The sequence below is a fragment of the Heloderma suspectum genome, chromosome 1, assembly GCF_057233095.1.
Source record: "Heloderma suspectum isolate Gila_16-S chromosome 1, 16-S_ref, whole genome shotgun sequence".
Lineage (NCBI taxonomy): Eukaryota > Metazoa > Chordata > Lepidosauria > Squamata > Helodermatidae > Heloderma > Heloderma suspectum.
This window is the reverse complement of record NC_139458.1, coordinates 174,709,340-174,722,674: the sequence shown is the minus strand read 5'-3', so window position 1 is coordinate 174,722,674 and position 13,335 is coordinate 174,709,340. Positions and strand designations below refer to the sequence as shown.

General features: G+C 39.9%; 1 protein-coding gene across 5 annotated transcripts in view; it reads right to left on the bottom strand.

Moving 5' to 3' along the window:
* Nucleotides 1–13,335, bottom strand: part of FMNL2 (formin like 2) — a 274,316-nt gene that overhangs the window by 67,012 nt on the left and 193,969 nt on the right. For all 5 annotated transcript variants that reach the window (XM_084810848.1, XM_084810856.1, XM_084810840.1 and 2 more), the window contains exons 7-9: nt 3,285–3,393; nt 1,781–1,857; nt 1,259–1,352 (exon numbers count right to left, since the gene is read on the bottom strand). In XM_084810848.1, the coding sequence (XP_084666974.1) occupies nt 1,259–1,352; nt 1,781–1,857; nt 3,285–3,393 (280 nt within the window). The remainder of the gene's footprint in view (nt 1–1,258; nt 1,353–1,780; nt 1,858–3,284; nt 3,394–13,335) is intronic.

Genomic DNA, 13,335 nt, shown 5'->3' with positions numbered 1-13,335 from the left:
CCGAATCACATGGAAGCCTCTGCATGTACAGCTGTACGCACAAAGTCCTCCCCACTGCAGACATTCGCGCTGTACACATGGACACTTTTGAGTGGAGATATTTTGAGACATGACATAGGAGGCAGGGCTACTCACTGTGGCCCTATCTCAGCTTGTGTGGTGAGTGTTACTAATTTCAATAACGCCCGAATTGGGTTTATATTATTTATACACCATAATTATGTTACTGCATTTATTCTTGTTCTATCCACTTGTTTTTGAGCTGTTCCGAGAACGCTTCAGGGTTGTAGAGTGGGAGAAAAACTGATACAATAAATAAAAATAAATAATATATGTGTATTCCTTGGCCATGAAGGGAGCTGGGTAAGCATTCCTGTTCTGTAAGAAGCGGAGTTCCATCATTGTTCCATAGTGCATTATACTGTTTAATTTTTGTGGTTTCAAGATTTCTTTCTCCAAAACCACTATTCTTTCAGTCATGCTACATATTGCATGGTTTTCTCTGACTGCAAAACCATCCATGGCTCAGTAGGTGCCCTAATACTGTGCTCACAGAGAACCTCTAAATTCAAAATTATATATAGGATTAAATCAGGGGTAGGCAACTTGTGGCCCTGCAGATATTTTGGCCTACAACTCCCATCATCCCTTGCCATTGGCTATGCTGGCTAGGGCTGATGGGAGTTGTAGGTCAAAACATGTGGTCCACCCCTGGATTACAAGCTGTCTACCCCTGGATTAAAGAATAAAATGGTAAAATATATGTTTATTAACGTTATATGCCAATTAGGTCATTCAAACTGAATTTGAATGTGGGAGAGGAACAGGTTAAATCCCTACCAAATGAAGGAAATCAGGCAAAAGGGGACAAGATGGAGAGCAAAGGGGTAAGAGAGCAAGCATGTAGAGGAGAAAGCAGTCAAATACATTAAAGATTTTATTCGCAAAGTTGGATAAATAAATACTGCTGTGAACAAATGTTATGCATTATGAAGCACAGCACTCTGACTTTAATCAGGATTCCTCTTCAAGATTCAGTCTGAATTGGTGTTGCAAGCTTCTTTGCAAAAGGAGGCTAATGTCACCACAGAAGAAGTGGAATGAGGAGCATGCCGGAATGTGTACCCAATATGTACCCCAATGCATCCATGATCAGTTATATTACTCTCAGGCTGACGAAATAAAGATTAACAGCAGACTTTATCCAACGAAGCTGCGCAAGGCATATGTTACTATCTAACGAAATAGAGTAACCTACCTCTTTAAAATTATCAAAGGCAGACAAAATGATTTCATGTCCTCCTCTTACAAGACAAACTGCTGCCAACAGTTCTAAAACCAGCGCCTTTGTTCTGTGCAAAGAAAGGGAGAGAGAAATCAGTTACAACAATGTGATGACTCAGCTTTTGCAAGATGGATGTGATGACATCTGAAAATAATATTTTTAATGTTCAGCTGCTGCTTCAAGAGACTGACCCTGCCAATATCTTCAGGCAAGATGTTGCAAATGCTCAGTACCTCCTTGAAGTTTCAACCATTTCAAAGCTTCCCTATTTTTTATAAACTAATGAATATACAATTTAGCCAGTATAAAATCAATTCTAGACTTGTTTAGATCTAGCAAAGCGATTGTAAGTTTAAGATAAAAGCAAACTGGTCAGAGGAGGAATTAATCAGGGACTGCAGTGTATGTAAATCAGGTGTTTCTTGCAAAGCAACTTTGATCAGGAAAAAATAATCATCTCCACACAAAAATTTCCAACACAAAAAATGCTTTTACCTGGGATTCTTGTTGTTCAGACTTAGTGCAATTTCATTAACAGCATGGGGGTGCGACATGACCATATTGAATCCATACTAAAATGGAAATTGGAAATAAAGTTCCATTTGAAATACATTAACTTAAAAAATGTAAAAACAAACAAACAATGAGCAAATCTGGGCAATTCCCCACATTATATGAACCCAGGTTTGACAACTGAATGTACCATGCAAACGGTGCTTTGTTTTAGCTATGATGTATATTTATATTGTAGTTTTTATTATTGTACACCGCCTCAGTATGTTGTGTATGATAGCATATTTACAGGAAATAAAAGCAGGATATATTTACTATATGTAGTGTTTCTACCTAGCCCTGTGCCTCCACCCCAAACAAAACTAGTCAGCATTATGTCTAAACAGTAAATGTATATTTAAATAGAGTATATCAGCTCTTCTTTTCTCTAACACCTCTTGACAAACAAATATTCTTAGTTTGATGTAAGAATGTCAGGAAACACATCTCAAGTATAGTTTTCAGTGTCTCTGCCCCACTTTCTTTTTTTAATTCCTTCTTTTAATCCTCCGTCCATCTTATATGTAAATCAAAGCATCTATGGAAGATGGTATGTTTCACTGGATAGCATTCTTAAGGTATGCACATGTTAAGAGTTGTGTTGAGCTTTCCTTCACCCCTAAGTTCTAGTGGAATTCTGTGGTAGTCTATGACACCCTTCTCCAACCTGGTGCCCTTCAGATGTTTTGGACCACAACTCCCAGCGTCCCTGACCATTAGTTATGCTGGGTAGAACTGATGGGAATCATAGAATCATAGAATCATAGAACAGTAGGGTTGGAAGGGGTCTACAAGGCCATCGATGTAGTCGATGGAGATGTAGTCCAAAACACCTGGAGGGCACAAAACATCTGGGGAAGGTTGGTGTATGCAATCTCTACAGTGAAAGCTGCTGTGATTAAAAGTACCTCCTTATTTTCTTAGTTTCTCACTCTGTAACATAAGTAGAACACTCAAATAGCCATCCAATGTCCCCTTTATGTTTCAAAGAAATGAAAATTCTTTCTACTACTGTTATTACAAATTATCAATTTTTGCTTTTTTTCATTGTCTAACCACACTTACTATCAAATCATGAGACTGTGGTAGGGACAGACAGTTGCTGTGGATATCTCAAATTCCTCCATGCCACCAAATATGCATCCGGATTGAGTGTGTCCAGTTTTAAATACTGTATACTTTACTCGTTAACTAAAAAGGTTTACCATTAAATTTGTAATGAGTATCAGTGAGGGGAACCAATGAGACAACCACTATTTTTCCTCACAAAGGTTTTTGTTCTGGTGCTTTAAATAATACTTTATGTCCATATGATCTAGTCCTCTCCATTTTTATATAAACCTTGGATAGTTATTCCTTTGACTGAAGACAGGAACACCATTTGACAATACAGCAGAATCCCTCCCTTCAAAAGAAGTTATCTAATCAGTTACTGAAATCCAGTTACCTGGTAATTCATTATGGCACGCAAACACATGATGCAGACATGAACGTCATCCTTTTTACTAACTAATCTTGAATTTTTAAGTGTTCTTCTGCTTGGTAGAGTGTTATATCTACAAAGAAAAGGGTGATTCAATCAAGTATTATTAACAAAAACTGAAGAACCCAGATTTCCCTTCCCTCTGTAACCACTTGTGAAGATATGCAAGTAGTCTCACTATTGATAATGATATTAGCATCATCATCATTTAATAGCAGCAATAACAGCCAATCTTATATCAGCATTTCAGTTGCTGAAAAATACTTAGATTAATATTATCATAAATAAATTAACAAATTAAACTTCATGTAAAAAGACATTTCAACGGAATGGATAATACAATGGATTCAAATACAATTGGATTTTATTATTTAGTCACATGAGGAATTCCAAGGGACCTATGCTATGAGAATATTGGACTATTTGTAAACCACTTTGTAATTTGCTATGAAGAGCAGTATATGAATGTAATAAATAAATAAATCCAAATATTTCCTCCAAGTATCCACCCTACCACATTTTCTGAGATTATCAGATGCACAAAAAAAACAGACTTCTTTACAACAGCAAGTGAACATGTAAAGGTGTTAGCTTTACAGCTGCTTACATTGTCCTTCTAACGTGGCACCTGTCAAGTCTGGCACTCCATCAATGTACAATGTCTGGAGTAATCATTTAATCACTGCTATGCTATTTAGGCCACACATTCCTTCAGAGTGGCCAGTCTCTTCCCAAGTGAAAAAGCTATAGGTAACTAAAAGCTGCCTATAGCAAGAAAATCAAGAAGTGAATTGGTATACTATTTTATACCTGCCTGTTCCAGTATCTTCCACCATATCGTGGGTCAGTGTAAGCAAGCACCTCAGCACAACACTGGGTTCAAGATAAACTTGATTCAACATAGCAATATTCAACATAGCAATAGTTATTTGCTTGAAATGCACCAACAGCAAACCTATGTACATGGTGCAACTTTCCTGAGACTGTTCCATTTCAAATGGCAGGTATTGGATCACATACCTGCATGCTCCCCTATATGTATGCAAGGAAGCTGCTCCAGCCCCTAGACGGTTTTCATTGCCCTTTGGGGGGGTGTCATTTCAATTATGAATGGTAGTTTTATACTGCATAATCCCCTCATAAATATCCTGCATCTGAGTGATTCAAATTCTTCACCAAGCAAATCTAAATTCTGCAACTATACAGATTATACATATATTCTCTTATTTTGCATTGTTTTAATGTGCATTTTCTTCTATTTTGCATAACATATTCTGATTTTGCTATTTGTGGGGAGAAACTCAGAAAATTCATGTCCAACCACTGAAAATCTTATTTAGCAGCCCTTTCAGTTTCAGTTTCCCAGACTTTGCTCAAACACCTTCAAAAGCTTACCTTTGCAACTATACGGGGCTAGAAACTTACACAAGGAAAGGAAAGGAAGTTGAGATTCTCAGTAAAATGAATTATGTGCTCACTAGCACATTCTGCGACTTTTCTACACTCAGGTGGAACCTCTAAGCAACCACATGCCACAACATTAGACCACAATCACAAGTATATGTCTTCACATATTTCTTTCAACTTAATAGTCAGGGCCATGGTTTGGAAAACTCTTTTAGGCCCCCCTTTCATTCCACTGCTCCTCCAATGCAGCTCTTTGGGCTGAATTAAGAGTCTTCTTCCAAAGGTCCCAAAGAAGTGACTTTTCAGAGAGTACAGGTTGGTTGGTAGGAAGCCCTACTGCATGCATGGATCCCCCACCCATGCAGTCCTTTGGATCCAGGCCTAGTTCTCCAGTAGTTTCCATTTGTTTAATTATGTAATATTCGTGGAAAACTGGTTTCATTAGGCAAGTTATAACAACAGTGTACTTTAGAAAGCCACTGTCTGACAAAACTCAAATGCAACGTAGCTCATTATTCCAAAAATGCGTTAGGAAAATGATTTATCTTCAATATCGGTTTCATATTTGGATATAAATACTCAAAGATTAGGTGCTTTTTAATAAACTGGTATGTGTAACTGCCAAATAAAATAACCCAACACTATTAAACCAAGCCAAATAAAAGCTAATTACTCTAAAATCATTTTAAGCTGTTGCTTTTAATGGCCATTTTACTAAATCACCTAGCATAATTTAACTAAGCAGGAAGTGAGTCTTACTGAAATATATGAAGCCAAAATATATTGGCCTGGATACAATTATCATTATGTCTGCATTTAAACTGAAACCGTTACTTGCCAGTGTAAAGGAAACAGAAGTACACTGTTACCAAGTTTCTGGCTAATACAGAAAATGTTTCCATTTGTTCTACACCAAGAGTCCTGCCAAGTCTCATTGGCAGGTACTATCATGTGATAACTGAAATCAATATGAGATCATCATGGCCTTTGGGTATTCTCATATGTAGTCTTTCTAGTCCATCAAAGACAGCTGCTGCATATTACAGTGGGGGGAAAATGCATGGCCTAAACTCCTAAACCTGAAACTCAGAAATACTCACTTGGTAGCACACCTGCATCGCTGTTTGTAGACTGCAATTGATGAAGTGCGCTTTCACAGCAAGAGCTTTACTATTTTCTCCTAGCACAAATCACTTTCTCTAATGGTAATCAATAAATCAGGACACTGTATGTTAGCTATGACTTAAATCTGCGATGAACAGAAATTGCAAACAAATTATATCTCCCTTTGGCACAAAATAAATCAATGTGGCTGAATTCCCTCTGTTGAACATAAATTGTGAACTGAAAGACACCTGTGCACATTCATGGGAACATATACTAGAGATAGATTGAATGCTGAAATATGGTCTTGTGTTAGGCAACAGGACTTGCAGAGATCTGTTCCTTACTGCTCATACTCGGTACATCACAACACTAAATGAAATGTGATATTTCACCTCTAATGTCAACCATCAAAGCTAGTATATATTGTAATTTGGAAAAGCCATTTTTAAAAAACAGGCACATTATTGCCATAATTTCAAATATTCATTAACTCCCATTTTTATTAGCTGCCCTATTATGTTAAAATGTTGCTTTAATTGGAACCAGAAACAAACTTAAAAAAAACCCGGAATGCTATAAACAACAACAACACATAAACATTAAGACTCTGCAGTACAGTTGCCTTCAGAACAGCTCTGAGACACAGAATTCAAATCAGGGATGATTCTCATTTTGCTTTTGGCACTTAACACCTGGAAAGAGCAATCCTATGGTCCCTGGAGAGCATCCCAGGGACCATAGGATTCTTTGCACTCCCCCACTCCCTGAGGCCATAGATACTCCTATGACCCCAGAAGGAGGACTATGGAATCTAATCCCTCCCCTGCCCGCTCACACCTACTTGTGAAAAGAACCGCACTGGCTGCTTCCTGAGGTCACATACAGTATGTAGCCTTGAAGAGAGGGGAAAGGGAGCATTCTGGTAGGTCGAGAGGGGAGAGGCTGGGATATGATAAAGCCTATGGCCTCTTCAACCCTGGCCCAGCCCCTGCCAACATGCTTTGTTTAGACAGGCTCAAAGGCCCAATAGAAGGAAAACTGTAAATAGGAGGACAGAGAGGCAAAAATTGCTTCTGTTGCTCCTCCTGCAGCAGCCCAGTAGGGCACTGGATACTCAGAAGCCTCTGAGAACACAGGCTTCCGTCTAATGAGGGTGCAACTCATAGGATTGCACTCTTAAAAGTTTTTTGAAAGATTACGTTCTCCCATAATAAGCATGTTTGTCAGAAACTTGAGAGTGGGCCTACTTGGCAGCTGCTCCCAAGCTCTGGGGCTCCTTATCAAGGGAGGCCTGTCAAGCCTTTTTCTGATGAACTTCTGTCAGCAGGTAAACAGGTTTCAGATAGGCTTTTGGCCCCATTACCTCACATGTTATGACCACTGTAAATATCCAATTTGTTCAGCTAACTGTTTTTATTGGTTTATTAATATTTTGCCTACTTGTTTTTATGTTTTGATTTTTAGTTTGTATTTTACCCTGTTCTTAGCGTCCTTGACTGCCATTTGGTGGAAAGGTGGGATATAAATTGAACAAATAAGTACAAAATACCCCACTCAGTGTGAGAGGCAGATGTATACTGAATTAAGTGTATCGGGGGGCGGGGCGGGGAAATCAGATGGGGGGGCGGGGAAATCCAAAAAATGCAACCACTATTTCCAAATTCTTAAAAAGAAACACACGCCTAATTCTACACAAGTACACTGTTCTCACCTGACAGGGCATGCATTTTGTACTGTGTGTGTGTGTGTGTGTGTGTAGTGTACCTGAGAATAAAAACGTAAGAATCTGCCCTTATCTGGAGGCTAATATAGAGATGCGGGCAGTAACCTATAATGCCTGCATGCTAGCGGGACCCACCGCTACTGCAATGGGGAGCTAGAGGTTCTAAACGCCACCCGAAATGAGTGGAACAGGGCAGGTCAGCTTACACAATAAAGTCCCATGCAGTAAAAACCCACACAATGATAAAAGAACAAAAATTAATAACATAAGCAATTGATAAAATCAACGAACACCAGCAGAAAAACATCTAGCCTAAACAGTACTAAATCTAAAACACAACTGCAGCTAAAAACCTGGAGCAGTCCAATAATTGGGAAAAACATAATCAGGAAAAGGCCAGAGAAAACAAGCAAGTCTCCAGGGCTTTCCTAAAAGCTTGCAACGACAGGGCCTGGGAGACCCCTGATGGCAACCCATTCCAGACATGTTGCCTCTTAGCAGTGGCAGCCTAGTGGGCACACTCTGCTCCTTCCCACAATTTACTGCTGTGTGTGCCCTGTACTTTATTTAAAAATATATCCATAAGTGATCCAGGTTTCTAGAATTTATGGGCATAAAGACATAACACTGAGATGTGTGGGTGGCAGCAGGAATATATCTGGTGCTGCAGTCAAAGTGAATGGATAATTAATTAAGGGTCCCCAATAAAGAGGAAGTTTTTTATTATGACCAAGTATATTGGTCAAATAGTAAGATATAGGTGGAAAAGTCCAACTGTAAATTCCTATGCCAGTTCTTTATTTGTCAGTACTATAGGAGTGGTACGTTTACTCTTCTCATTATATATATTTGAATATATAAATATTCTCCTTGGAGAGATCTAAAAATGTTTAATTACAATCAAATGTACTGGAAGCCCATCTTGGCCCTTCTCTGATGAACATCTGCCAGCAGGCAAATGCACATCAGGCATTATTATTTGGCCTCATTAGCCTGGATGTTATGGTTTGGATCCTAAGGTAAATTAACCTAAGCCACAATCCTATGCATGTTTAAACAGAAAAAACTACAAACATGCATTGGATTGGAATGTCCCTAAGGAAGTTAACAGAAGGAAAGTTTTCTGTCCCTCCTCTCTCACTGCAGACCCTGGGATGAACTGTGAAAGGCTGCTGGAGAACAGACATCCATCCGATTTTGGGCAATTCCCCCTTTTCCCAGCCCCCCCCATGCCCCATCTCACATTGTTCAGGAGCCATCCCCCACCCAACCCTCCAGAGAGACTGCAGGCAGAAAGGGAACAGGAAACATTCTTTTTTTATGGGTGACAATCCATAATCCAGAGAACCATTTAAAAAGGAGACTGGAAAACTGAATTGTGCTCTTGATTTAAAAATGATCCTTGCTTATGTTGCATGGTTTTAGCCTTATGTTTCATGTACTGATGGTGGCTTTAACATGTGGTCATGTTTTAATTTTTAAGAAACTATCAGTAGGCATTAGAGTTTTATCTGCATCTCCAATATTTCCTCTGTTTTGTTTCCTTTCTAGTGGCAGAAAACATTGGCCTCAGCTGAGGCAGTTCACTTAAAGGAGCTGTTGAGATGATCCCCAGTCGAACTAGAGTGGATGAGGTTATGCCCTGATCTTTAAACTGCTTCCTTTTCATTTCTTGCTACCAAACATTAGTTAGGGCAAAGGAAGCTCTCAGATGATGTGCTGATTTTCTTTTCTATTTTCCCCACTGCAGGTCAGAGATTATGTCTCAGATAGCATGTTTATTGTAGTAATTAATATCACATGTTTCCCTTCTTGCCCCCCTCCACTTCCTCTCTCTCTCTCTCTCTCCTTTAAAGACAGAGTCCAGGAAAAAATGACTATGTGTATATTCCTATAGCTTTGAAGGTTTTCTTACTTTCAGAGTATGAGCTGCACAGGGCCCGCTCCAAATCTAACTATGGCCATCAACTTGCTAGAAAGTCTCAGACACCCTCACTATTTTTCAGTCTCAACCCTCACCCATTTGATAATGACTCAACTTAATTGTTGTATGCGTTCCTGATTTATCGTAGACCCTTTCAACATTCCAAAGCACCATATAAATGGTAACTCTTAAATTAGCACTGATCACAACAGCACTTTTTAAAGAAACAGCTGCTGCTTCTCAGCATGTGCAGCCCAGTTCACACTAGCCTTCGCCCCACACTGCACAGAGCTGCATGCACAATCATGTGGAGGAGGTTGACAGCATGTGCCAGTTTCCCCATTTACAGCCTCTCAGCACAACCACTGAAACACACACAGAGATAAATTGTAATCCATTGTGCAGGACACAGCAAGCGATTGTGCGGTGACTTAACAGACTGGGGAAAGTAGAGCCGTGCTCGAAAGCACAAAACCCTGCTGCAGAGGGACAGCCTTATTTGATTTGCTAGCTGTGATGACACAGATAGAAATAATGCACTAAGGAAATGCATGATCTCCAAAGAAAACTAGACCAAAAGGCCCTCAAAATACTTCGAGCAGGAAAAGGGGGAGCCGTGTCTTGCTTGGAAGTCGTTAAGGCACAAACATGATGGAAGAGGTACCTGTGACAGCCATGCAAACAGTCATGGCATACATCAGGGGTGGGCAACCTGATACTCTCCAGATGCTTTGAACTGCAAGTTCCATAAGCCTCAGATAGCATGGCCAATGGTCAGAGATGATAGGAGCTGTAGTCCAAAACATTTGGCAGGTGCAAGGTTGTTGACCCCTGCCATATAGCAATCATGACAGCAACAAATATACTGTACAGTGGAAGCATCATGTTCTCCCAGAAAAAAGTGCAATCCCATACATATTTAATCAAGAATCAAGTCTCACTGCCTTCCACTGGGGCTTACTCCCACGAAAGTGGACGTAGGAGTTCAGCCATAATATTTCCAAATGTATTTCCTCATACTTTTATGGGAAAAGTGTTTATAGCAGGGCAACACTCCCAATAATTATATCTCAAACCCAGGATTTCTCTTTGCTCCCACCATAACATTTAAAACTACTTACTTCTGTATTTTAATATGTTCTAAATCATTCTAAACTCTCATGAAAATGCTGGTCTAGTACCTCTGGAGACTGGAAAAGCTATACGTAGGCCTGTTAAATAGAATGGGCAGTACAAAGCATTTTTAAGAAAATGCAACTGATTTTCCATTTATCCTCAGTCTTCCTAAAATGCTGGGGTCTCAGACAACAGTTCAATCTCAAAGTCCATTCCTTCCTTCTGCCCTATAATCGCTTCACCCATAAGGCTTGATAGCCCCCACCCCCTCCCAGGAACTGCTCAGCACTTAATGCGACAGAGCTTTATATTGTGAAGTTTTGCAACTGCAACAAAAGGCTATAAAATATGCATAATATGAAGTCCAAGATCAATATAGTAGAGAAGCATATGCCTAGTTGTAAATATATTGGATTATTATGCCAAGCTGCTTCTCCAGTTCTTGTGGCATGTATATCACTTGCAACTTAGCGGAGGACTAACTTCTTCCAGCATTACAGTTTTCATCATTCAAGTGACATTTGTATGTGTTAATGTAATGCCACACAACAAACAAGCCTTAACAATGGAGCTTTTAAAATGGGAGTACCTACAACTGTTGTAGTGGAAAAAACACAAAACAGACCTTCCTTCACCCTATAAATATTAACTTTATGTGAAATAAACAATATATGCTTTGCATCAGATGAAGTTTCTTTCTTTTTTTACTTCTATATATAATTTTATTTATCATGTTTTCTTACATATAAAAATTATATTTTACACACACAGAAAGGACAGGAAACACTCTACAACAAAGAGGAGAAAATGTATGGTTGAATACGACCCTGATATTTGCTATTCCAGAACATTGCAAATAAGGTCCATTTTTCAATAAAGTTATTTATCTGTTCCTTTCCTTTATCTTTTATAATAAGTTAATTTTGATAAGATTGCAATGCTCCATATTCTACCATACCATTCAGATATTGCTGGAGCAGCAGCTTTCTTCCAGTTTGCTGCTATACACACTTTGGTTGTCATGAGCAAGTTTACAACATCTTCGTCAGTGAGGTCAGTGTCATTAACCAAATTTTTAAGGGCACAATCCTATCAGGATGGCCGTAACCCTCCAAACTTGGAGGCTTACAGCCACCCATTGCAGAGCAGGGGGAGCAGCAGAGGTGATCTTCACCTCTTCGCCTCCTCCCGCTCTGCATTTTGGCTAGATAGGCTTTTTTGCCCATCTAGCTGGAGCTCTGCTGAGCGGGAGGGAAGGAGACTGGGGAAGCCCAAAGATACAATGTAAGCCAACCTCCTCAGTCCCCTTCTCTCCCCACCCACTGCCATGCCCTTTCCCTGCTTTCTGAGGTCACCTTTGCGACTTCAGAGAGGCATCCAGCTCAGTTTTCTCTACGCCAGCTGCAAGGGGAGGGAGAGGGGGTGGGGAGCTCAGATTCCTGGTTCCAAGGTTGGAACACTGACTCCGACCTCAGGTCCAGGAATCTGAACTATCCTATGGCCCCCCAGACTGTCTCTGGGGGGCCATAGGATTCTTCCTTAAGAGAACACAATAATACTACCTTAAGATTTTTCAGTATTGAGTAACTGCCAATTTCATTAACCAAATTCAAAATACTGCTCCAATATTGGTTTATATAACCAGAAATTCCAAAATATATGCAAAAGGGGAAGAGGCCTTTTTTCTTTCTTGCCAAATTGTGGATTGCCACTGGTTCCATCACACAATCCTTGCTCCCAGAGGAGCCCTACCGAGAGACAAGGAGAAGCTGTTGCCTTACGAATGGGGTGCCATTCAAGGTGGGAGAACAGATGGTCCTCTACGTGATACATGGGGAACAATCCACTGAGAAATTCTGCGCATACCACACTGAGACCTCACAAGCTTGTTGCAAGGATAAAATGTGTGTGGGGGGGGGTACACCACTCTGAGATCCTTGGAGGAAGGGTGGGATACAAGTGTAACAAATAAACAGAAACAGAAACAGAATACTAGCTCACAAGATGTAGCTAATCAATTTCTACAACATATCAACTGCTTTAACTGAATGAAGCATCAGTAATACTGCTGTGATAGTCGGAGATCTGTTCTATGTAACGGTTCCGAAAACAGCTCAACATTATGCATATTTACCCACAAGTATGCTACACTGCATTCACTAGGGCTTACTCCCTAGTAAGAGAGCAATTCTGAGTGAGGTGGAAGAGGAGCAAAATGGGGGATTGTCAGTGTGAAGGTTTGAGGCCTACGGAGGCAAGGAAAAAGATCAGGCCTAGAGGCCTGGAGTTTTTTTGTTGGGAGGGGATATCTCTGAGAGAAGTAGTTTCATTTGCCTGGTTAGGTTTCATTTTCATTTCCCTGGTTAAATTTCATTTCTTCAGGTTTGAAGCAGTACTTTCAGTTTGCGGGGAGGAGGGTATAAAACGAGAGAGTCAGAAAGACCAGAGCTGTGACAGCAGAGTCGGGGAGACCAAAACCTAAAGAAGTAGGAAGAAGGACCCTGGAGAAGTCTAAGTACAGCTAGGGTAAAGGAACTTGCATTTTGCAACTTTTATTTTCTCTTAATGACTTTTATATCACTCAGCTCTATTGTGTAAATACCTTTAGTTGTGATTTGCTTGCTTTAATTTACCAGTAAACTGTTGTGGTTAGACACAAACCCTGTGTCTAGAGTGTTAATCACCCCATGCCTACAGCTTAAACCCCACATTACTGGAAAGGGGAAGGTAAAAGAAGG